This window comes from Pristiophorus japonicus, chromosome 10 (genome assembly GCF_044704955.1).
Source record: "Pristiophorus japonicus isolate sPriJap1 chromosome 10, sPriJap1.hap1, whole genome shotgun sequence".
NCBI classification, from domain to species: Eukaryota; Metazoa; Chordata; class Chondrichthyes; family Pristiophoridae; genus Pristiophorus; species Pristiophorus japonicus.
This window is the reverse complement of record NC_091986.1, coordinates 216,648,456-216,674,804: the sequence shown is the minus strand read 5'-3', so window position 1 is coordinate 216,674,804 and position 26,349 is coordinate 216,648,456. Positions and strand designations below refer to the sequence as shown.

General features: G+C 51.5%; 1 protein-coding gene across 3 annotated transcripts in view; it reads right to left on the bottom strand.

The window, feature by feature from the left end:
- The window catches only part of gdpd5b (glycerophosphodiester phosphodiesterase domain containing 5b), a 284,799-nt gene that overhangs the window by 62,001 nt on the left and 196,449 nt on the right, over window positions 1-26,349 (bottom strand). For all 3 annotated transcript variants that reach the window (XM_070892565.1, XM_070892566.1, XM_070892567.1), the window contains exons 4-8: window positions 25,532-25,625; window positions 23,828-23,887; window positions 20,068-20,166; window positions 17,471-17,564; window positions 14,000-14,145 (exon numbers count right to left, since the gene is read on the bottom strand). In XM_070892565.1, coding sequence (XP_070748666.1) covers window positions 14,000-14,145; window positions 17,471-17,564; window positions 20,068-20,166; window positions 23,828-23,887; window positions 25,532-25,625 — 493 coding nt within the window. The remainder of the gene's footprint in view (window positions 1-13,999; window positions 14,146-17,470; window positions 17,565-20,067; window positions 20,167-23,827; window positions 23,888-25,531; window positions 25,626-26,349) is intronic.

Below are 26,349 nucleotides of genomic sequence, written 5' to 3'. Positions count from 1 at the left end.
GATTAATCGCTTGCCGATTCTGGGCGCAACACCAAGGGTAGTAAAGCTCAAAGTCCTTCGTACATTTCAGGTGTTGGTGGGGGAGTGAGGAGTGGCAAAATAAAATCTGTCTCCGATTCTATGGCTTTTCCCAGAGCTCTCAACGATTCAGTTGGGTGTCAGCTGTGGCTCAGTGGGTAGCACCCTCGCCTCTGAGCCAGAAGGTTGTAGGTTCAAGTCTGAGCACAAAAAAAAATCTAGACCCACACTCCAGTGCAGTGCCGAGGGAGCGCCGCACTGTCGGGAGGGGCAGTGCCGAGGGAGCGCCGCACTGTCGGAGGGGCAGTGCCGAGGGAGCGCCGCACTGTCGGAGAGGCAGTGCCGAGGGAGCGCCGCACTGTCGGAGGGGCAGTGCCGAGGGAGCGCCGCACTGTCGGAGGGGCAGTGCCGAGGGAGCGCCGCACTGTCGGAGGGGCAGTGCCGAGGGAGCGCCGCACTGTCGGAGGGGCAGTGCTGAGGGAACGCCTCACTGTCGGAGGGGCAGTACTGAGGGAGTGATGCACTGTCAGAGGGGCAGTGCCGAGGGAGCGCCGCACTGTCGGAAATTGGCTGCTGTGTTTCCCACATTACAATAGTGACTGTACTTCATTGGCTGTAAAGTGCTGTGGGCAGTTGGGTGGCCGTGAAAGGCGCTATATAAATGCAAGTCTTTCTTTATTTCTTCAGGGAAAGGCATCAAATTCATCGACAAACTGCTTGTGAATTGCTTAAAATATACAGTGGCCCGGATATTAAAGGTTGGTCGGCTGGGGGGGGGATGGACGGGAAAAGTGCGCGCGAGACCCCTCGATTCGGGAGGCCAGCTTGCGGAGTGCGAGAGGGGAGGCCCACCCTAAAATCGAGGCCAGAGTTGAATCAGTTCGTGTATCCAATCGCCACCTGACCTCTGAACCCGACCACAGATGGCGAAGATGAGCCAGTTCTCATCGGGGCCTCTAGATGGTGCACTTTCCCCAATCAAGTAAAAAGAACTGGATCGGCCAACATCGAAAGTCTGGTATTTCTACTGAGCCTTGCTCAACATCAGGACGTCACAAAGTGTTTTACAGCCAATGAAATACTTTTTGAAATGTAGTCACTGTTGTAATGTAGTGAAACGCGGCAGCCAATTCAAGCACAGCAAGCTCCCACAAACAGCAACATCATAACGATCAGATCATCTGTGATGATATAAATTGGCCCCAGGATACTGGGGATAACTCCCTGGCTCCTCTTCGGAAAGCTCCTGGCACTATTTCGAAGTCCACCCGAGAAGGTTCAACGTCTCATCCGAAAGACGGCACCTCCGACAGTGCAGCACTTCCTCAGTACTGCCCCTCCGACAGTGCGGCACTCCCTCAGTACTGCCCCTCCGACAGTGCGGCACTCCCTCAGTACTGCCCCTCCGACAGTGCGGCACTCCCTCAGTACTGCCCCTCCGACAGTGCGGTACAGTACTGCCCCTCCGACAGTGCGGCACTCCCTCAGTACTGCCCCTCCGACAGTGCGGCGCTCCCTCAGTACTGCCCCTCCGACAGTGCGGCACTCCCTCAGTACTACCCCTCCGACAGTGCGGCACTCCCTCAGTACTGCCCCTCCGACAGTGCGGCGCTCCCTCAGTACTGCCCCTCCGACAGTGCGGCAGTCCCTCAGTACTGCCCCTCCGACAGTGCGGCACTCCCTCAGTACTGCCCCTCCGACAGTGCGGCACTCCCTCAGTACTGCCCCTCCGACAGTGCGGCACTCCCTCAGTACTGCCCCTCCGACAGTGCGGCACTCCCTCAGTACTGCCCCTCCGACAGTGCGGCACTCCCTCAGTACTGCCCCTCCGACAGTGCGGCACTCCCTCAGTACTGCCCCTCCGACAGCGCAGCACTCCCTCAGTACTGCCCCTCCGACAGAGCGGCACTCCCTCCGACAGTAATATGACCCAACATACTCCAAGAGTTGTTTGCACAGTACTTCTACAGCACAGAACAGGTCCGTGCTGGTGTTTATGCTCCACTTGAGCCTTCTTCTCCTAACCCTCTTCATCTCACCCTATCAGAATACCCTGTTTCTTTCTCCCTCATGTGTCTATCTAGCCTTCCTTTTATTCTAAGAGGGCTTGGCACGGTAGATGCTGAGCGGTCTACCACCAGGGATCATAGTCTCAGGATAAGGGGTCGGCCATTTAGACCGAGAAGAAGAGGAGAAATTTTTTCACTCAGTGTGTTGTACGGAGAAAGAGTCAGACTGAACACTGAGCTCAAAGTAAAGTGTGACCTTAGTCTTTTATTGCAGTTCTCCAGAGTGCCTCTCCAACCTGTGAAGCCTCCTTAAATACCTGTGCACCCAAGGGATTATGGGATCCCTTGGGACTCCAAGGAACGAGCCCACTGGTGGCTGTACAGAGTAAATACGAGTCCACATATAGAACAACATTCGCCCCCAAAGTCAATAGTGTAACTATTTACAATGTGAGTCGATCTGCGGCCCTTCTTGCCCTGGTTGATCGTCTCGGTGTGAAAGCTGGTGTTGTTGAATTATTTGTTGGGTCTTGCTGGGCTGCTGTGCAGCTGGCCTTGCTGGCTGCCTGGTGTGTTGGGCCCTGCTGGGCTGCTGTGGATGATGGGTTCTGCTTCGTGGTCAACCGTGGTGTCGGTTGCCACTGGTGTGTATGTTGGGGGATCAAAAAAGGTTGGGTCCAAGGTGGGTTGCTCAGGGTAGTCCATGAATCTGAGTTTGATTTGCTCCAAGTGTTTCCGGTGAATGAGTCCATTTGAAAGTTTGACCCGAAACACCCTGCTCCCCTCTTTGGTCACGACAGTGCCGGGAAGCCACTTGAGACCTTGTCCATAATTTAATACAAATACAGGATCATTGGCTTCAATCTCGCGTGACACATTTGCGCTCTCATGGTATGCACTTTGTAGAAGCCGCCTGCTCTCTACCTGTTCATGTAGATCAGGGTGAACGAACGAGAGTCTTGTCTTAAGTTCTCTTTTCATGAGCAGTTCAGCAGGTGGGATCCCAGTGAGTGAGTGGGGTCTCGTGCGGTAGCTAAGCAGGACTCGGGATAGGCGAGTCTGCAGTGAGCCTTCAGTTACCCTCTTCAAGCCTTGCTTGATGGTTTGCACTGCTCTCTCTGCCTGACCATTGGACGCTGGTTTAAACGGGACAGATGTGACATGTTTGATCCCGTTACAGGTCATAAATTCTTTGAATTCAGCACTGGTAAAACATGGCCCGTTGTCGCTCACCAGGACATCGGGTAAGCCGTGTGTGGCAAACATGGCCTGAAGGCTCACAGTAGTGTCTTGGGGACCACTACTCGATTGCCCCACAGAAGGCAGTCTGCCTGTATCGACATTTCATCGTTGCGCCGCTGGAACGGCTTTATCTCTTCCTGCATTTCCACTGGGACACTGGACCAGCTCCCGTGAAGCACACAGCTTTTGACTAGAGATAATAACCTGGCTTGTCCAGGTTTTGATCTGCCAGGCAGTGACAGGTGATTGCTCACTCTCAAATGCTTCCATAATCATGGCTAGATCTGCGGGCTGCGCCATTTCCACCCCCGTAGTAGGCAATGGCAACCTACTGAGAGCATCGGCGCAGTTTTCTGTGCCTGGCCTGTGGCGGATGGCGTAGTTGTATGCGGACAACGTGAGCGCCCATCTCTGAATGCGGGCCGATGCGTTGGTATTTATCCCTTTACTCTTGGAAAACAGGGATATAAGTGGCTTATGGTCAGTTTCCAATTCAAATTTTAGCCCAAACAGGTATTGATGCATTTTCTGTACCCCATAGACACACGTTAACGCTTCTTTTTCAATCATGTTGTAGGCTCTCTCGGTCTTCGGCAGACTCCTGGATGGATAAGCAACTGGTTGCAGTTTCCCGAAATCATTGGCTTGTTGCAATACACACCCGACGCCGTATGACGACGCATCACATGCTCGTACCAAACGCTTACATGGATCATACAACACAAGCAATTTGTTGGAGCATAACAATTTTCTCGCTTTTACAAAGGTATTTTCTTGGCTTTTGCCCCAAACCCATTCGCCCCCTTTTTGTAGTCAGACATGCAGTGGTTCTAGCAATGTGCTGAGACCCGGCAAGAAGTTACCAAAGTAGTTCAAGAATCCCAGGAATAACCGCAGCTCCGTCACGTTCTGTGGCCTCGGTGCGTTCTCGATTGCCTGACTTCGCGTTGGTGGCCTGATGCCGTCCGCCGCAATCCTCCTTCCCAAGAACTCCACTTCAGGCACCAGGAAAATGTACTTGGAGCGTTTTAACCTGAGCTCTATGCGGTTGAGCCGACTAAGAACCTCCTCCAGGTTCTGCAGATGCTCGACTGTGTTCCGACCTGTGACCAAGATGTCGTCCTGGAAGACCATGGTGTGCGGAACCGACTTCAGCAAACTTTCCATGTTTCTCTGGAATATCGCTGCCGCTGATCGGATTCCAAACGGGTATCTGTTATAAACAAAAAGTCCTTTGTGCGTGTTGATGCAGGTGAGGGCCTTCGATGATCCCTCTAGTTCCTGCGTCATGTAGGCTGAAGTCAGATCCAGCTTCGTGAACGTCTTTCCTCCCGCCAGCATTGCAAAGAGGTCGTCGGCTTTTGGTAGTGGGTATTGGTCCTGCAGAGAGAAACGATTGATAGTTACTTTGTAATCGCCACAGAATCTGACGGTGCTGTCTCCCTTGAGGACTGGGACAATAGGACTGGCCCACTCGCTGAACTCGATGGGTGAAATGATGCCCTCTCTTTGTAGCCGGTCTAGCTCGATCTCTACCCTTTCTCTCATCATGTACAGTACTGTTCTCGACTTGTGATGGATGGGTCGCTCCCCCGGAATTCGGTGGATCTGCACTTTTGCTCCTTGCAATTTCCCAATGCCTGGTTCGCACAGCGAAGGAAATTTGTTTAAGACCTGTGCACACGATGTGTCGTCAGAGGGTGATAGCGCTCGGATGTTGTCCCAGTTCCAGCGTAACTTTGCTAACCAGCTCCTGCCGAGCAGCATGGGACCATCGCCCGGTACCACCCAGAGTGGTAGCTTGTGCACCGCTCCATTGTAAGAGACCTTTATGGTAGCACTACCGATTACAGGAATCAGTTCTTTCATGTAAGTTCTTAGTTTTGTGCGAATTGGAGTTAAGACTGGCCTTGAGGCCTTGTTGCACCACAACCTTTCGAAAGTCTTTTTGCCCATGATGGACTGGCTCGCGCCCGTGTCCAGCTCCATTGACACCGGGAGTCCATTTAGTTCAACATTCAGTGTTATCGGGGGACAATTCGTGGTGAATGCGTGCACCCCATGTACCTCTGCGTCCTCTATCAGAGGTTCTGTTTCATCGTGATCCTCCGTGGATCTGTCCTCCCCTGAAACGTGGTGATTTGCAGGTTTAGCAACTCGCCTGCACACTCGTTGGAGGTGTCCCATTGTTCCACAGCCCTTGCAAACGTACTCTTTGAATCGGCATGAATGGAAACGATGATCACCCCCGCAGCGCCAACAAGGTGTTAATGGCCTTGCATTCATCAGCCTTGATGGTGGACTCAGACATCTGGTGGACTCAGACATCTGCGGACGTGTAGCTGCAGGTATGTGTGACCTGCATTGGATATATTCAAGAGCGAGTTAGATATGGCCCTTATGGCTAAGGGAATCAAGGGGTCTGGAGAGAAAGCAGGAAAGGGGTACTGAGGGAATGATCAGCTATGATCTTATTGAATGGTGGTGCAGGCTCGAAGGTGCCGAATGGCCTACTCTTGCACCTATTTTCTATATTTCTATGCCCTGTCCGTTACGATTCGAAATCATCACTTTGTTCACAGTACTTGTAGCAGCACAATTGTGCTGCGAGATTTGCTTCGTATTGTCACTGGTAGAGTCAAAAGTTTGCGAAGTATGGTTTCGTGGCCAATGCCAAGTACGAAAAAGTCTCTGAGCACGTGCTCCAAATTCGCAAGGCTTCTTAGCTCGGCGACATAACTTGCCACTTCCTGGCCTTCAGACCTTTTGTAGGTGTAGAACCGGTACCTCGCCATCAGAACGCTTTCCTTCGGGTTCACATACTCTCGGACCAGTGTGCACAAATTGTCGTACGATTTCTCCGTGGATTTCGCTGGAGTGAGAAGGTTCTTCATGAGGCCATACGTTGGTGCCCCACAGACGGTGAGGACGATCGCCCTTCGTTTGTCAGCGCTCTCTTCCCCATCTAGCTCATTGGCCACGAAGTATTGGTCGAGTCGCTCCACAAAAGTTTCCCAATCATCTCCCTCCGAGAATTTCTCCAGAATTTCTCGCCTTGCTTAGGGAAGGATGTGCTAGCTTTGGAGGGGGTGCGGGGACAGTTCGCTGGGCTGATTCCGGAGATGAGGGGGTTGCCTTGTGATGGTGGATTGAGAAGACTGGGTCTTTGCTCGTTGGGGTTCGGAGGGATGGGGGGGGGAGGGGGGGGTGATCTTATAGAAAGGTTTGGAATTGTGAGGGGGATGGGGGCTGAGAGGTTGTTTCCGCTGGTCGGGGGGACTGGAGCTGGGTGGGGGGCACGGCCTCGGGATGCGGGGGAGGGGTGGGGTGGGGGGGGGGAAGTTTCTTCTCCCGGGGGGTTGTGAATCTGTGGAGTTCTCTGCCCAGGGAAGCGGTTGAGGCTGGCTCAATGAATGTGTTCGGGTCACAGATAGATAGATTTTTGACCAGTGGGGGGGTTGGGGGTTGTGGGGAGCGGGCGGGTGGGTGGGGCTGGGTCCATGACCGGATCGGCCGTGGTCTTGTTGGGTGGCGGGGCGGGCTCGAGGGGCTAGGTGGCCTACTCCTGTTCCTAGTTCTTGTGTTCTTATGTTCTTATGAATGTTGGGGAGGTCCAGAGCCGGGAGTCACAGTCTAAGGATGGGGGTGGGCCATTTGGGACCAAGATGAGGAGAGGCTTCTTCACCCAGAGAGTGGTGGGCCTGTGGGATTCTCTGCCACAGAAAGTTGTTGAGGCCAATTCACTAAATATATTCAAAAAGGAGTTAGATGAGGTCCTTACTACTCGGGGGATCAAGGGGTATGGTGAGAAAGCAGGAATGGGGTACTGAAGTTGCATGTTCAGCCATGAACTCATTGAATGGCAGTGCAGGCTAGAAGGGCCGAATGGCCTACTCCTGCACCTATTTTCTATGGTTCTATACCCACTGTTCTCTGCATCTTTGGGTTCGCTGTCTGTCTCGTCGCCAGTTGCGGTGTATGGAGAAAGAGTCAGACTGAACACTGTGAGCTCAAAGTAATGTATGACCTTAGTCTTTTATTGCAGGTCTCCAAAGTGCCTCTCTAACCTGTGAAGCCTCCTTAAATATCTGTGCTCCCATGGGATTATGAGATCCCTTGGGACTCCGGGGAATGAGCCCTCTGGTGGCTGTACAGAGTATATACAAGTCCAGATACATAACACAGAGGGTGGTGAATCTTTGGAAGTCTCTACACCAGAGGACTGTGGAGGCTCAGTCATTGAGTATATTCAAGACAGAGATCGATAGATTTTTGGACTCTTGAGGAATCCAGGGATATGGGGATAGTGCAGAAAAGTGGAGTTGAGGTAGAAGAATAGTGGAGCAGGCTCGAGGGGCTGAATGGCCGACTCTTGCTCCTAATTCTTATGTTCCCCACTGTCAGAGGGGCAGTACTGAGGGAGCGCCGCACTGTCGGAGGGGCACTACTGAGGGATGGGGGCACTGTTAGGGGGCAGTACTGAGGGAGCGCATCTTTCGGATGAGACGTTAAACCGACTACTCTATGTGGTAGTGAGTTCCACATTATCAGTACTCTCTGGGTAAAGATTTGTTCTGAAGTTTTTAAGCACCATTTACCTTCATGGCTGTTTATAATCCCTCAATCTGTTTCTCCCAACAGATCATTTTCTCTAAAATCACCACCGAGTTTTTCCTGAATGGGCAACTACTTTTCTGGATGTCCTTAAACTTATATCCCTTGCCTCTTCCCATCTATAGCCCCCGGTCACAGGGAAAGGTAGGACCAGTCACTGTGAGGATAATCCAATCGGTTAAACTCAGCCCCGATACTTTGCCGGCACATCACTCAAGTTGTGTGGTGCCCGGAAGCGAGTCGGCCATTTTAGGTTTGGGCACGGTGAGGCAGCCATTTTGGGCTGACGTGGGGGCAGAAATCAGCAAAATTGGAGGTTTTTCCTAATCCATGGGCCAAACCACGTTCAAACAAACTGCAGTCAATTCCTGATAAACCCGGGTTGGGCTTTCTCGGAAAGGAACATGCTTGGATCAGGATCATTCCGTTGGAATTTTGTTATGGTGGGAACCAATTGAAAAGATGTGGCCCATTCACATTCTGCTCGATGGGAAGTGAACGGGTATGGGATTGGTCCATTGGAATTATGTACAGTGGGAGTGAACCAGATGCTGCTTCATCCATTGGAATTCTGAAAAACTGCAGTGAGTGGGAATTGGAAACCTGCACACAGTGTCATCATAGGCAGTCCCTCGGAATCGAGGAAGACTTGCTTCCACTCTAAAAGTGGGTTCTCAAGTGACTGTATAGTCCAATATGGGAATTACAGTCTCTGTCACAGGTGGGACAGACAGTGGTTGAAGGAAAGGGTGGGTGGGGAGTCTGGTTTGCCGCACGCTCCTTCCGCTGCCTGCGCTTGGTTTCTGCATGCTCTCGGCGACGAGACTCGAGGTGCTCAGCGCCCTCCCGGATGCACTTCCTCCACTTAGGGCGGTCTTTGGCCAGGGACTCCCAGGTGTCGGTGGGGATGTTGCACTTTATCAGGGAGGCTTTGAGGGTGTCCTTGAAACGTCTCCTCTGCCCACCTGGGGCTCGCTTGCCGTGTCGGAGATCCAAGTAGAGCGCTTGCTTTGGGAGTCTTGTGTCGGGCATGTGAACAATGTGGCCCGCCCAGCGAAGCTGGTCGAGTGTGGTCAATGCTTCAATGCTGGGGATGTTGGAATTCTATACTGGAATTCTGTACAATGGGAGTCAAAATGATGTTTCATCCATTGTAATTCTGAAAAACTGCAGTGAGCGGGAAATTGGAAACCTGTACACTGGGAGTGAAGGGGAATTGGAATGGTGTACACTGGGGATGAAGGGGAATTGGAATGATGTACATGGAGTGAAGGGGAATTGGAATGGTGTACACTGGGAGTGAAGGGGAATTGGAATGGTGTACACTGGGGATGAAGGGGAATTGGAATGGTGTAGACTGGGAGTGAAGGGGAATTGGAATGGTGTACACTGGGAGTGACCTGATATGCATGGGCTCAGGAACACTGCGAGATCTCAGATGATTCATTGTTAGGAAAGTGTCTCGTTAAATTTAATTAAAAAATACATTCACACCAACGCCAACACCCTCCGCAGAGGGAAATGTGCATTGGCCAGGCAGAAAAGCTGCAGAAATAATGGACAAAAAACAACTTCAAAATGCAGTGTCACCGTGACCCACTTTCAAACCCATTATTCTCGATCCCAAACACTACAAATCTGCATAAACGGCCTGGCGATGATGTCAGGCGGCCTGTTACCATACCGACCGTGCCACGAAACCAATCACGGCGCAGAAATACAGCAGTTACATTCTTCTCCCCCCCACCCCACAAACAAAAACATCAATTGCAACTGCGATGTTGACTCATTTTTCCTCCACACGAATTTTTTGATTGATCATTTTTTTTTCTCCCAAGAGCCTTATAATAACAGGTTGAAAATTCATGAATTTGCAACCTCCGCCGTGCCCCCCTCCTTCCAACTCCCACACACACAAAACCACAGATCAAACATAATCTACACGCCTTCAAAATTAAACACTTTAATTGCAGTTTTAACACCCTGGACCGCCTGTAGTGTCAGCCGTGGCTCAGGGGGCAGCACTCTCGCCTCAGAGTCAGAAGGTCGTAGGTTCAAGTCCCACTCCAGGGACTTGAGCACAAAAATCCAGGCTGACATTCCTAGTGCAGTGTCGAGGGAGCGTCGCACTGTCGGAGGGGCAGTGCTGAGGGAGCGCTGCACTGTCGGAGAGGCAGTGCTGAGGGAGCGCCGCACTGTCGGAGGGGCAGTGCTGAGGGAGCGCCGCACTGTCGGAGGTTCCATCTTTCAGATGAGACATTAAACCGAGGTCCCGTCTGCTCTCAGGTGGATGGAAAAGATCCCGTGACGTCTAAGGATAAGGGGTCAGCCATTTAGAACCGAGATGAGTAGAAACTTCTTCACCCAGAGAGTGGTGAACCTGTGGAATTCTCTACCACAGAAAGTTGTTGAGGCCAATTCACTAAATATATTCAAAAAGGAGTTAGATGTAGTTCTTACTACTAGGGGGATCAAGGGGTATGGCGAGAAAGCAGGAAGGGGGTACTGAAGTTGCGTGTTCAGCCATGAACTCATTGAATGGCGGTGCAGGCTCGAATGGCCTACTCTTGCACCTATTTTCTATGTTTCTATTATTCGAAGGGGAGTTCTCCCCGGTGTCCTGGCCAATATTTATCCCTCAATCAACATCACATTGCTATTTATGGGCCCAAATTGGCTGCCGCGTTTCCCACATTACAACAGTGACTAGGTAAGAAATAGGAGCAGGAGCCCCTCGAACCTGCTCCGCCATTCAATAAGATCATGGCTGATCTAATCCTGGCCTCAACTCCACTTCCCTGCCCGCTCCCCATGACCCTCAACTCCCTTATCGTTCAAAAATCTCTCTATCTCCACCTTAAATATATTCAATGACCCAGCCTCCACAGCTCTCTGGGGCAGAGAATTCCACAGATTTACAACCCTCAGAAGAAATTCCTCCTCATCTCCGTCTTGAATGGGTGGCCCTTATTCTAAGACTATACCCTCTAGTTTCAGATTCCCCCCCCACCCACCCCCGAGGCGAAACACCCCCTCTGCATCTATCCTGTCAAGTCCCTTCATTATCTTATATGTTTCAATAAGATCATCTCTCATTCTTCTAAACTCCAATGAGTAGAGGCCCAACCTGCTCAATCTTTCTTCATAAGACAACCCCTTCAGCGAATCTCAGGAATCCACAACTGGCTCAGTCTCCACAGGGCACCATTGTTGCACTGGCTCCCTGATCCCCTGCCGGAGGAAGATGGTTGGGAAGCCCAGGAAAAAAACGTTGGATTAGGGATGCATCGCCGGGGTTTCCGGCCGCCATTACCGGCCCTGCGAGCTTAGCCTCAGCGACGTGCCGAAAGCGCTTTGCACCAGTGATTATCGTGCCCTGCAAAAGCTATTCCTCGACTATTCCACTTCTGATCACTCTTTGCTTACAAATCCCCTGGGAGGACAGACGCACCAACTTTAGCACTCTCCATCAGGCCAACAGCCCCAGCACTGGAGTACTGGCCACACTCGACCAGCTCCGTTGGGCGGACCACATTGTCCGCATGCCCGACACAAGACTCCCAAAGCAAGCGCTCTACTCGGAATTCCTTCACGGCAAACAAGCCAAAGGTTTCAAGGACACCCTCAAAGCCTCTCTGATAAAGTGCAACATCCCCACCGACACCTGGGAGTCCCTGGCCAAAGACCGCCCTAAGTGGAGGAAGTGCATCCGGGAGGGCGCTGAGCACCTCGAGTCTCGACGCCGAGAGCATGCAGAAAGCAAGCGCAGGCAGCGGAAGGAGCGTGCGGCAAACCAGACTCCCCCACCCACCCTTTCCTTCAACCACTGTCTGTCCCACCTGTGACAGAGACTGTAATTCCCGTATTGGACTGGTCAGTCAAGTAAGGACTCATTTTTAGAGTGGAAGCAAGTCTTCCTCAATTCCGAGGGACTGCCTACGATAATATAATGACGACTCTTTGCTGAAGTCATTCCTCTCCACAAATTGATCAACAACAGTCAATGAAAGCACCAGGCTCGACAGGTCGAATGTTCTTGTCCCATTCTTCCTTATGTATAAAATTCTGACGGGGTTGGATAGACTGGATGCGGGGAGGATGTTTCCCCGGGGCTGGGGAGTCTAGAACAAGGGGTCACAGTCTCAGGATACGGGGTAGGAAATTTAGGACCGAGATGAGGAGAAATGTTTTCACTCAGAGGGTGGTGAACCTGTGGAATTCTCTACCACAGAAGGCTGTCGAGGCCAAGTCACTGAATATATTTAAGAGGGAGATAGATAGATTTCTAGACACAATAGGCATCAAGGGGTATGGGGAGAAAGCGGGAATATGGTGTTGAGATAGAGGATCAGCCATGATCATATTGAATGGTGGTGCAGGCTCGAAGGGCCGAATGGCTTCCTCCTGCTCCTATTTTCTATGTTTCTATGTCTTATGCAGATCTATACGGGCAGCGCTGGAGATGAATGCTCACTGGGGCGTGTGATACTATCTCGCTGGTTTACATAGAATTACACAGAATGTACCGCACAGGAACAGACCATTGGGCCCCACCGCTCCGTGCCGGTGTTTATGCTCCACACCAGCCTCCTCCCATTCTCTTCATCTCACTCCATCAACATATCCTCCTATTCCTTTCTTCCTCGTGTTTATCCAGTTTCCCCTTAAATGCATCTCTGCTATTCACCTCAACCCCTCCCTGTGGCAGCGAGTTTACATTCTAAAAAGAAAGAAAGACTTGCATTTCCATAGCGCCTTTCATGACCACCGGACGTCTCAAAGTGCTTTACAGCCAATGACGTACTTTTGGAATGTAGTCATTGTTGTAATGTGGGAAACGCGGCAGCCACATTGCGCACAGCAAGCTCCCACAACAGCAATATGATAATGACCAGATAATCTGTTTTTGTTACGTTGACTGAGGCATAAATATTGGCCCCAGGACAACTCCCCTGCTCTTCTTCCAAATAGTGTCGTGGGATCTTTTACGTCCACCTGAGTGGGCAGACGGGGGCTCAGTTTAACGTCTCATCCAAAAGATGGCACCTCCGACAGTGCGGTGCTCCCTCAGTACTGCCCCTCCGACAGTGCGGCGCTCCCTCAGCACTGCCCCTCCGACAGTGCTGCGCTCCCTCAGTACTGCCCTCCGACAGTGCACCGCCCCTCCGACAGTGCTGCGCTCCCTCAGTACTGCCCCTCCGACAGTGCACCGCTCCCTCAGTACTGCCCCTCCGACAGTGCTGCGCTCCCTCAGTACTGCCCTCCGACAGTGCACCGCTCCCTCAGCACTGCCCCTCCGACAGTGCACCGCTCCCTCAGCACTGCCCCTCCGACAGTGCACCGCCTCCCTCAGCACTGCCCCTCCGACAGTGCGGCGCTCCCTCAGCACTGCCCCTCCGACAGTGCTGCGCTCCCTCAGTACTACCCCTCCGACAGTGCACCGCTCCCTCAGCACTGCCCCTCCGACAGTGCACCGCCTCCCTCAGCACTGCCCCTCCGACAGTGCGGCGCTCCCTCAGCACTGCCCCTCCGACAGTGCTGCGCTCCCTCAGTACTGCCCTCCGACAGTGCACCGCTCCCTCAGCACTGCCCCTCCGACAGTGCACCGCTCCCTCAGCACTGCACTGAGTGTCAGCGTAGATTTATGTGCGCACCTCTCTCTGGGTAAAGAAGTTTCTCCTGAATTCCCTACAGGATTGATCAGTGACTGTCTTATATTGGTGGCCCCTCGTTCTGGTCTCCCCCACAAGTGGAAACATCTTCTCTACATCTACCTTATAAAACTCGTCCGTATATTATTATTTAGACTATCAGGTCGCCCCCTCTGCCTTTTCTTTTATAGAGAAAGGAGCCCTAGCCTATTCAGTCTTTCCTGATGGTTTGTAACCCTCAGTTCTTACCATCCTTGTAAAACCTGTCTACGATTGCTAGTTCTTGTGGGTGTTGTATACGATGGGGGGGGGGGGGGGGGGGGAGAGAAAGAGTAGAAATGTACAGGAAGCCACGATGTTGCAAATCACTTGCCCTGACCCCCGTTATTCGCCGTCGCTTGATTTCAGAGAAGCTCACCGCCAGAAATGCCGGCAAGCACGAAAACGCGGTCATCGGTTACATACCATGGGCACGCCTCTGTTTCCGATGACGTCCGGCCTGTGACTCAGATCCTCCCTCCTCATAATACACGGCGAATAGATCGCCAGAGGGACCAGGTAAAGTGCGACTAGTAGTCCCAGATAGGCCAGCAGGAGACAGATCTGAAAAACTGAAAGTGGACGGGTGGAAATCACTAACAAGCCGGAGAGGGGAGGGGGTGGGGGTGCATCTTTAACACAAAACAGAGGCAAAGTATTAAAACAGACTTGCATTTATATAGCAACTTTCACGACCACCGGATGTCTCAAAGCGATTTACAGTCAATTAAGTACTTTTGGAGTGTAGGCACGGTTGTAATGTGGGAAGCGCGGCAGCCAATTTGCACACAGCAAGCTCCCACACACAGCAATGTGATCATGACCAGATCATCTGTTTTTTTTTATGTTATGTTGATTGAGGGATAAATATTGGCTCCGGGACACCGGTGATAACTCCCCTGCTCTTCTTCAAAATAGTGCCATGGGACCTTTTACGTCCACCAGAGAGCAGACGAGGCCTCGGTTTAACGTCTCATCCGAAAGACGGCCCCTCCGACAGTGCGGCGCTCCCTCAGCACTGCGGCGCTCCCTCAGCACTGCCCCTCCGACAGTGCGGCGCTCCCTCAGAGCGCTGCCCCTCCGACAGTGCGGCGCTCCCTCAGCACTGCCCCTCCGACAGTGCGGCGCTCCCTCAGCACTGCCCCTCCGACAGTGCGGCGCTCCCTCAGCACTGCCCCTCCGACAGTGCGGCGCTCCCTCAGCACTGCCCCTCCGACAGTGCGGCGCTCCCTCAGCACTGCCCCTCCGACAGTGCGGCGCTCCCTCAGCACTGCCCCTCCGACAGTGCGGCGCTCCCTCAGCACTGCCCCTCCGACAGTGCGGCGCTCCCTCAGCACTGCCCCTCCGACAGTGCGGCGCTCCCTCAGCACTGCCCCTCCGACAGTGCGGCGCTCCCTCAGCACTGCCCCTCCGACAGTGCGGCGCTCCCTCAGCACTGCCACTCCGACAGTGCGGCGCTCCCTCAGCACTGCCCCTCCGACAGTGCGGCGCTCCCTCAGCTCTGCCCCTCCGACAGTGCGGCGCTCCCTCAGCGCTGCCCCTCCGACAGTGCGGCGCTCCCTCAGCTCTGCCCCTCCGACAGTGCGGCGCTCCCTCAGCTCTGCCCTTCCGACAGTGCGGCGCTCCCTCAGCACTGCCCCTCCGACAGTGCGGCGCTCCCTCAGCACTGCCCCTCCGACAGTGCGGCGCTCCCTCAGCACTGCCCCTCCGACAGTGCGGCGCTCCCTCAGCACTGCCCCTCCGACAGTGCGGCGCTCCCTCAGCACTGCCCCTCCGACAGTGCGGCGCTCCCTCAGCACTGCCCCTCCGACAGTGCGGCGCTCCCTCAGCACTGCCCCTCCGACAGTGCGGCGCTCCCTCAGCACTGCCCCTCCGACAGTGCGGCGCTCCCTCAGCACTGCCCCTCCGACAGTGCGGCGCTCCCTCAGCACTGCCCCTCCGACAGTGCGGCGCTCCCTTAGCACTGCCCCTCCGACAGTGCGGCGCTCCCTCAGCTCTGCCCCTCCGACAGTGCGGCGCTCCCTCAGCTCTGCCCCTCCGACAGTGCGGCGCTCCCTCAGAGCGCTGCCCCTCCGACAGTGCGGCGCTCCCTCAGCACTGCCCCTCCGACAGTGCGGCGCTCCCTCAGCACTGCCCCTCCGACAGTGCGGCGCTCCCTCAGCACTGCCCCTCCGACAGTGCGGCGCTCCCTCAGCACTGCCCCTCCGACAGTGCGGCGCTCCCTCAGCACTGCCCCTCCGACAGTGCGGCGCTCCCTCAGCACTGCCCCTCCGACAGTGCGGCGCTCCCTCAGCACTGCCCCTCCGACAGTGCGGCGCTCCCTCAGCACTGCACTGGGAGTGTCAGCCTGGATTTTTGCGCTCAAGTCTCTGGACTGGGACTTGAACCCACAACCTTCTGACTCAGAGGCGTGTGTGCTGCCGACTGAGCCATTGGCTGATGCACATCGAGACAGCAGACCCAGAATTTGCCAGGAAAATCGCATCGAGTTTAACCGCATTTGCCGGCAGTATTGCGTAAATCGGCCGGCAAATTGTGGTGAGGAAGAGATACTGCCATTGATTGCGAATCGCAAAGCAAGTTTCCAGACGATTTGCACCACTGTGCCCTTCCCCATCACAAATACAGCAGGTCGCCCTCAACCTCCCCGGGAGATTTGTGATGTTGCTGCATTTGCGAAGTGAATCTGAAATAAACTCGCCGCAGAAAGTTAAGGCTGGTACTTAACAGCGTAAGGATGCTATCCATGAGGAGCTTGATGTCCCTGCAATATCACTTAACCTCTCCTGCCCAGAAAGGGAACAATTTCAACTGTGGAGTCTCACTTCTCCAGCTAGTAAATTGTTGCTGGAGATTATATCAAAAGTAAAATTTGACTTTTTTTTCCCTTTCTGTCTATTTTTTTCCCTCTCTCTTAATCCGATCTTTCTTTCCCTGATTTGACTCTAATTCACTCTATTTCCACCTCCATCGTTTCTCTGTTGCTTTCTCAATCCTTAAATCTCCTTAAATACCCCCAGCAAGTTACAGCACGAAACATTTCGAGCTGGAGGGCGAGGGAAGAAGTCTAACGAACGGAGTTCACCGCGTGATGTGCCACTCCTGAAAATTCTGGGCCATCAACCTGCATTTATGTAGCGCCTTTAAAGCATCCCAAGGCACTTCATAGGAGTGTTGTAAGACAATACAAATAAATTTGACACCGAGCCACTCAAGTACAAATTAGAGCAGGTGACCAAAAGCTTGGATAAAGAGGGTTTTAAAGGAGGAGAGGCAGCGAGGTTTAGGCAGGGAGTTCCAGAGATTGGGGCCCAGGGAGCTGAAGGCACGGCCACCGATAGTTGAGCAGTTATAATCAGGGATGCTCAAGAGGGCAGAATTTGAGGAGCGCAGATATCTCGGGGAGGCTCTGGGGCTGGAGGAGATTACAGAGATAGGGAGGGGGCAAGGGCCTTGGAGGGATTTGTAAACAAGGATGAGAATTTTGAAATCATGTCGTTGCTTAACCGGGAGCCAATGCAGGGCAGCGAGCACAGGGGTGAACGGGTGAGTGGGACTTGGTGCGAGTTAGGACACGGGTCAGCCGAGATTTGGATGACCTCTAGTTTACGTCGGGTAGAATGTGGGAGGCCAGCCGGGAGAGCGTTGGAACAGTCAAGTCTAGATGAAACAAAGGCATGCATGAGGGCTTCGGCAGCGGATGAGCTGAGGCAAGGGGCGGAGACGGGCGATGTTACGGCGGTGGAAATAGGCGGTTTTAGTTATGCTGCGGATATGTGGCCGGAAGCTCATTTCAGGGTCAAATATGACGTCAATATGAAAGGGGTGGCAGCGAAGAGGATTTGCATGCTCAGACAACAACTGACTGACAAGGCGAGCCAATTGGACACTACGTACCGACTTTCTCCGACCGAGCAAATTGCCCAGCCACAAGCCAGGCCAGCATCGTAACAGCAGCAACAGCTCCAATGTGCAGGAAGGGCGCCGTGGCCTGTTTGAGGGAAAGAAAATGAAAACATCAATCTTGCCTGTTCATTGTTTCCTTTCTCCTCTTCCACTGAAACAATCGCCTGGCACCAGCTGACAGTCCGATGTAATATTCTTCATTCAATGGGTTCCAGGGGCTGTGTGTTGGAAATTACGGGTATGTATATGGTTACGCGAATGAAACGGTGTTTCATTGATTGTATTGGAGCTCGAGACAAAATAAGGGGTTAATGTATAAGTTATGTTTTACTGCAACTGCATAAGTTATGTTTTACCAGAACTGCACAAGTTATGTTTTACCAGAACTGCACAAGTTATGTTTTACCAGAACTGCACAAGTTATGTTTTACCAGAACTGCACAAGTTTATGTTTTACCAGAACTGCATGTTATGTTTTACCAGAACTGCACAAGTTATGTTTTACCAGAACTGCATGTTATGTTTTACCAGAACTGCACAAGTTATGTTTTACCAGAACTGCATGTTATGTTTTACCAGAACTGCACAAGTTATGTTTTACCAGAACTACATGTTATGTTTTACCGGAACTACATAAGTTATGTTTTACCAGAACTGTATGTTATGTTTTACCAGAACTACATGTTATGTTTTACCAGAACTACATGTTATGTTTTACCGGAACTACATAAGTTATGTTTTACCAGAACTGCATGTTATGTTTTACCAGAACTGCATGTTATGTTTTACCAGAACTGCATGTTATGTTTTACCAGAACTGCATGTTATGTTTTACCAGAACTGCATGTTATGTTTTACCAGAACTACATGTTATGTTTTACCGGAACTACATAAGTTATGTTTTCCTGGAAAACGAGTATGAGACACTCTAGCCTTGGGAGGATTGGATGGTCGAGATACGCGGGATCCAGATGGATTGGCTGTCAAAATATATGAACAAGACAGACATGAGGGGAAAACATAGGACCCCTTGAGGGAGGGTCTTCATCTGTAAGTTTAGACAAAGAACTCGACATGCCATTGGGCACCTTGTTTTCAGGGGAACCTCAATAGATTAAATGGTCCTGTCCATTTTCTACCCCACGCCCAGCCCTAGAAAGCGAATAAAAGGAAGACCTAAAGGACCCTTAGCATAGACGGTGAAGTATGGACTCCTGAGGGTGGATACAATGCTGACTTCAGTTGAACACTCTTGGCAGTCCACAATAGAGTCGGGAGAGAGGCCTGTAGGTTGGAACGACCGGGAGAGTGGGTATCACTGAGAGAGGCTCGGAGTATTGTGGATACAGGTGGTCGGTCGGTATTGAGGGTGTAGTGTTGTTGCGTGTTGGATGGTGGGTGTAATATGTTTTCAAATGACAAAATATGGAGAGAAAAGGAGGCAGAGAGTAAAAAAAGCAAGGACGTTGTACTCATCCTTTATAAATCTCTGGTTATATCCCAGCTGGAGTATGGTGTCCTAATTCTGGGAAGCATGTCAGCATAAGAAATAGGAGCAGGAGTCGGCCATTTGGTCCCTCGAGCCCTCTCAGCCATTCAATAAGATTATGGCAGATCTGGTCTTGGCCTCAGCTCCACTTCCCTGCTCAAGGCCTTGGAGAGGGTGCAGAGGAGGTTTACCAGAATGGTACCAGGGATGAGGGACGTCAGCTATGTGGAGAAGCTGGGGTTGTTCTCCTTGGAGCAGAGTAGGTTAAGGGGCGATTTAATAGAGGTCTCCAAAATGATGAGGAGGTTTGATAGAGTAGATAAGGAGAAACTGTTTCCGGGGGCAGGAGGATCGGTAACCAGAGGGACACAGATTTAACATAACTGACAAAAGAACTAGAGGGGGAAGATGAGGAGAATTTATTTTAAGGCAGCGAGTTAGGATGATCGGGAATGTGCTGCCTGAAAGGGCGATAGAAACAGAGTCAATAATAACTTTTAAAAGCGAATTGGATAAATACTTGAAAAGGAAACATTTGCCGGGCTGTGGGGGGAAAGAGCAGGGGGAGTGGGACTGATTGGATCGCTCTGTCACAGAGCCGGCACAGGCAGAAGGTGGATGCAGAGAAGATTGGGGGAGACTAGAACTAGGGGTCATAATCTCAGAATAGGGGGCCTCCCATTTCAAACTAAGATGAGGAGGAATTTCCTCTCAGAGGGTTGCAAATCTGTGGAATTCGCTGCCTCAGAGAGCTGTGGAAGCTGGGACATTGAATATATTTAAGACAGAGATCTACAGGTTCTTAACCGATAAGGGGTTATGGGGAGCGGGCAGGGAAGTGGACCTGAGTCCATGATCGGATCAGCCATGATCGTATTAAATGGCGGAGCAGGCTCGAGGGACCGTTCGGCCTACTCCTGCTCCTATTTCTTATGTTCTTATGTTATGTAGAAGGGGCTGAATGGCACAGTCTGTGTTGAATCATTCTATGAGAGCAATGCATTATAATTTGTGCATCTGCAAAAAAAAAAAACAGGATATATCAAAACAGATTTTAAACCTATAATGGATAAAAGATAATGGCAGAATGAATACTTACTTGGAATGATACAAGTATAATGTCCCATTCTTCATTCCACAGCTGATTGACTGAAACCATGGCGACGAGAATAGTGATCAATATCACCGTCAGTCCAACCTGTGAGAGCGAAGAAAAGTTGTTAAAGGCTTGCACAGACTTAAAGTTCTGGCCCATGCGACCAAGATTAGGATTGTTATACAGTGCTGGGTTCTGCAGGATGATTCCATGGGCTCTGTGGCTCAGCCAGTCAGAAGGTTGTGGGGTTAAGTCCCGTTCCAGAGACTGGAACATAAAAATCTAGGCACTCCCAGTGCAGTGCTGAGGGAGTGCCGCACTGTCGGAGGGGCGGTACTGAGGGAGTGCTGCACTGTCGGAGGGGCGGTACTGAAGGAGCGCTGCACTGTCGGAGGGGCGGTACTGAAGGAGCGCTGCACTGTCGGAGGGGCGGTACTGAGGGAGCGCAGCAGTGTCGGAGGGGCGGTACTGAGGGAGCGCTGCAGTGTCGGAGGGGCGGTACTGAAGGAGCGCTGCACTGTCGGAGGGGCGGTACTGAAGGAGCGCTGCACTGTCGGAGGGGCGGTACTGAAGGAGCGCTGCACTGTCGGAGGGGCGGTACTGAGGGAGCGCTGCAGTGTCGGAGGGGCGGTACTGAGGGAGTGCTGCACTGTCGGAGGGGCGGTACTGAAGGAGCACTGCACTGTCGGAGGGGCGGTACTGAGGAAGCGCTGCACTGTCGGAGGGGCGGTACTGAGGGAGCACCGCACTGTTGGGGGGAGGCCGTGCTGAGGGAGCGCTGCAATGTCGGAGGTGCCATGTTGCGAATGAGACGTTAAACCCAGGCCCTGTCTGCTCTCTCAGATGGACAGAGAGAGATCCCATGGCACTGTGTCCTGATCAATATTTATCCCTCAACCAACATCACAACAACAGATTATCTGGTCATTATCACATTGCTGTGTGTGGGAGCTTGCTGTGCACAAATTGGCTGCCACGTTTCCTACATTACAACAGTGACTACACTTAAAAAGTATGGTGAAACATGCTTTGGGGCATCCAGTGGTCGTGAAAGGTGCTATAGAAATGCAAGGCTTTTTTTTTCAATGGTCGGACTGACTGTGTCCTCCAGTTGCTCCATTCTCAAGCCCAGCTTCAGGAACCTAGGAACAGGAGGTGGCCATTCAGCCCCTCGAGCCTGTTCTGTCATTTAATTCTGTATCTCAACTCCATTTACAGACTTTGCTCCATATCATCTCGATAACCCTTGCACAACAGAAGTCTATCGATCTCGGTCTTGAAAGCTCCAATTGTACCCACACCCCCCCCCGCCCCCAACTCCCCCCTCTGCCACCCTGCATCCAAGCCTTTTTAGAGAGAGGAAAAAATTGCTAGAGATATCAAGGATAACACTGAGGGATTTTACAAGAGAAAAAGGGTGGTTAAAGGTAATGTGGGGCCTTTAAAGACAGACGCAGGCAATATTGGAATTGAAAAGGAAATGGCAGTCGAGATAACAACTTTATATCGGTCTTCACAGTAGAGGAAGAAGATATAATACCAGAGATAGGAACATTTTTTTTAAATCAGCAGACGGAACTAACCAGGATTAAAAGAAGTTAAAATCAATGGTAATGGAGAAAATAATGAGACTGAAAACTAACAAGTCTCCAAGACCTGATATTTTCTCATAACCTGGGATAGAAACCAAGAAATAGGAGCAGGGGCAGACCCATCGATCCTGCTCTGCCATTCAACAAGATCATGGCTGATCTTCCAACTCAACACTGTCGCCCTAACCCCACATCCCTCAATTCCCTGAGTACCCAGAAATCTATCCCTCTCAGACTTGACTACACTCAAAGACTGAGCCTCCACATCCCTCTGGGTAGAGAATTCCAAAGATTCACCACCCTCTGAGCAAAGAAATTTCTCCTCATCTCAACCCCAAGTGGCCGACCCCTTTATCCCAAGAGTGGGTGAGGAAATTGAAGTTGCACGAGTCATGATCGTTCAAAACACTCTCGATTTAGGGCTGGCTCCCTTGGATTGTAAGTTTGGCAAAGTCACTCCATTATTGAAGAAGGGCAGGAGATACAAAATGCACCCGAGAGAATTCCTTTCCTCCAAGGGAAAGGAATAAATCAGCCAGCGTTTCCAATTCCGGATCGTTTCCCTATGACCTCTGTAGGCGCGAACGTCAGTTATGGTCAGGATTGGGGTCGTGGCGATGCCACACTTGGTCCAGCAGCCCACTGGCACACAACTATCGCAGGGCAAGGTCGCTTTGTAGAATTATATCGTAGAATCATGCAGTTAGATAATCATACAGTGTGGTTGACAGAGGAGGAGAAAAGCTTCAGACTGCAGGAAGATGAACTGGTCAGTTGGGCAGAAAAGTGGAAAATGGAGTTCAATCCGGAAAAGTGTGAGGTAATGCATTTGGGGAGGGGCAACAAGCCAAGGGAATACACAATAAATGGGAGGATACTGAGAGGTGTGGAGGAACAGAGGGAGTGCATGTCCACAAATCCTTAAAGGTAGCAGGACAGGTCGATAAGGTAGTTAAGAAGGCCAATGGAATGCTTGCCTTTATTATCCAAGGCATTGAATATAAGACCAGGGAGGTTATGCTTGAACTGTAAACCATATTAGTTAGGCTGCATCTGGAGTACTGCGTGGATGTGATTGCACTACAGAAGGTACAGAGGAGATTTACGAGGATGTTGCCTGGACTGGAGAATTTTGGCTATGAGGAAAGATTGGATAGGTTGGGGGTTATTTTCTTTGGAACAGAGGAGGCTGAGGGGAGACCTTATTAGGGTGTATAAAATTATCAGGGGCCTGGATAGACTGAATAGAAAAAGCCTATTTCCCTTAGCAGAGGGGTCAACAACCAGGGGGCATCGATTTAAAGTAATTGGTAGGAGGTTTAAGAGGGGATTTGAGGGGAAATGTCTTCACCCAGAGGGTGGTGGGGGTCTGGAACTCACTGCCTGAAAGGGTGGTAGAGGCAGAAACCCTCACCACATTTAAAAAGTACTTGGATGTGCACTTGAAGTGCCGTAACCTACAGGGCTACGGACCAAGAGCTGGAAAGTGGGATTAGGCTGGATAGCTCTTGGTCGGCCGGCGCGGACACGATGGGCCGAATGGCCTCCTTCCGTGCTGTAAATTTCTGTGACTCTATGAGTATGGAAGGAGGCAGTTTGGCCCATCGTGCCTGGACCGGCTCTTTGAAAGAACGATCCAATTAGTTCTAGTCCCTAGTTCTAAAACTAGGGGGCGCAGTCTCAGAATAAAGGGTCACCCATTTAAAACTGAGATGAGGAGGAATTTCTTCTCTCAGAAGGATTGTAAATCTGTGGAATTCTCTGCCCCAGAGAGCTGTGGAGGCTGGGTCATTGAATATATTTAAGGCGGAGATAGACAGATTTTTGAATGATAAGGGAATAAGGGGTTATGGGGAGCGAGCAGGGAAGTGGAGCTGAGTTCATGATCAGATCAGCCATGATCTTATTGAATGGCGGAGCAGGCTGAATGGCCAAATCCTGCTCCTATTTTTTATGTTCTTATGTTCTTAGTCCTACTCCTTTCCGCTCTTTCCCCTATTGCCCTGCTATCAGGTACCTGGTTCTTGCATGAGGTGCCATCACCCTCGGAAACAAAGCAACAGATGAGTCAACAATCAACTAAATTGCGAGGCCGGGGGGGGCGGGTGGAAAAAAAGATTGTTGTTCTGGCAATCTGACTGGATCGCTCCTGGCCCCCCCCTCGCACTTACCTTGTGCAGCCAGTGCAAGTTCATCTGTTGTCCCACCGTTATGTGGCATAGTGCTAAAATCTGAAAGAGAAGCCATTATTGCATTAGTGGATGGAATCACAGAATCAGACCGCACACGAGGAGACCACTCGGCCCGCTCCGGCCCTTGGGAGAGTTACCGCACTCTAAATCCCGCTACAGCATCCAAACAACCTTCATCGAGCGCATTCATTGCTGTGCGGCCCCCGTTGATCTTCAACTATCAACTCAGCAAATACATTTTAAATGGATGGAAAGGTCTAGTTCATCACTGGTGGGGGTTGTGGGGGGTGGGGGGGGGTTTAGATCTTGACTATGTGTGATGGTGTAAAACGGGTGACGGCAAGTCGGCTAGACACGAGACTCCCAAAGCAAGTGCTCTACTCGGAACTCCTACACGGCAAGCGAGCCCCATGTGGACAGAGGAAACATTTCAAGGATCACCCTCAAAGCTTCCCTGATAAAGTGCAACATCCCCACCGACACCTGGGAATCCCTCGCCAAAGACCACCCTACTAAGTGGAGGAAGTGCATCCAGGAGGGCGCTGAGCACCTCGAGTCTCGTCGCCGAGAGCATGCAGAAACCAAGCGCAGGCAGCGGAAGGAGCGTGCGGCAAACCAGACTCCCCACCCACCCTTTCCTCCAACCACTGTCTGTCCCACCTGTGACAGAGACTGTATTTCCTGTTCAGCCACCTGAGAACTCACTGAGAGTGGAAGCAAGTCTTCCTCGATTTCCAGGGACTGCCGATGATGATGATGAGCAAGTCAGCATCACATGACTCCCCATTTTCATTTACAATTGGCTTCAATGGAAATTAAAATGAAGTTTTTTTTTAATAAACGCATTGGATGAGGGGCTTCGCTGGCATGGTCAGCATTCACTGCCCGTCCCTAATTGCCCGAGAAGGTGGTGGTGAGGTGCCTTCTTGAACCGCTGCAGTCTGTGTGGTGAAGGTGACATTAAATATATTTAAGGCGGAGATAGACAGATTTTTGAGTGATAGGGGAGTAAAGGGTTATAAGGATCGGGCAGGGAAGTGGAGCCGAGTCCATGATCGGATCAGTCATGATCTTATTGAATGGCGGAGCAGGCTCGAGGGGCCAAATGGCTGACTCCTGCTCCTATTTCTTATGTTCTGATGTAATCCCACAGTGCTGTTAGGGAGGGAGTTCCAGGATTGTGACCCAGCGACGATGAAGGAACGGCCGATATATTTCCAAGTCAGGATGGTGTGTGACTCGGAGGGGAACGTGGAGGTGGTGGTGTTCCCATGCGCCTGCTGCCCTTGTCCTTCTAGGCGGTAGAGGTCGCGGGTTTCGGAGGTGCTGCCGAAGAAGCCTTGGCGAGTTGCTGCAGTGCATCTTGTAGATGGTACACACTGCAGCCACGGTGGGAGGGAGTGAGTGTTGAAGGTGGGGGATGGGGAGCCGATCAAGCGGGCTGCTTTGTCCTGGATGGTGTCGAGCTTCTTGAGTGTTGTTGGAGCTGCACTCATCCAGGCAAGTGGAGAGTATATCGCTGTTAATTGTGCAGGAAGTGGAGAAGGAAATTTCCTATCGATACGCAGCTGCCACGGTAACACTGAAAGCCCCATTACGATGAAGGCCCCTATCTTTAGAACACATCCCTGCCTGACAAAAGAAATCTTCGGACATCGGACTTAAGATCGACATACAACTTACCTGTAAAAATGCGACGTATATGAATCCAACCGAAGCTAGCACGAGCACTGGTATTGACCAGTCATTCCAGTAACCTTTCCTATTGTACATGTACCTGAAAGACAACAGGTTGACTCCAGTTACTTTAACACCAGTCATGGGACACAGGCTCTACGGACACAACAACAGTAGCTTGCATTTAAATAGCGCCTTCAATGTAGTAAAAAAATCCCAAGGTGCTCGTAAGCAGTTTCCCACATTACAATAGTGACTGCACTCTAACAGTGCTTCATTAGCTGTTAAGCACTTTGAGACTTCGAGGGCCATGAAAGGTGCTATATAAATGCAAGTCTTTCTTGCTTTTTATCTGACAAAAAGTGTACACAGTCAACACGCAATCATGCACACATACACAGTGCACACACATACACAGTGCACACACATACACAGTGTATACACACACACACATACACAGTGCACACACATACAGTGCACACACACACACACACAGTGCACACACATACACACACAGTGCGCACACATACACACACAGTGCACACACATACACAGTGCACACACACACACACATACACAGTGCACACACACACACACACACACAGTGCACACACACACAGTGCACACACACACAGTGCACACACACACACACACACATAGTGTACACAAGCACAAACACACGCACGCACACGGCAGGCCACAGCCGAATGAATCGGGATCGTTATCCTGCCCTCCCCGAGTCACCACGGCAACTATTGGTTAGATGGTGTGGTGCCGTACGATGCTCCAATTTGCCGGAGTGAATCCTCGGCTGCGCCTGTGAT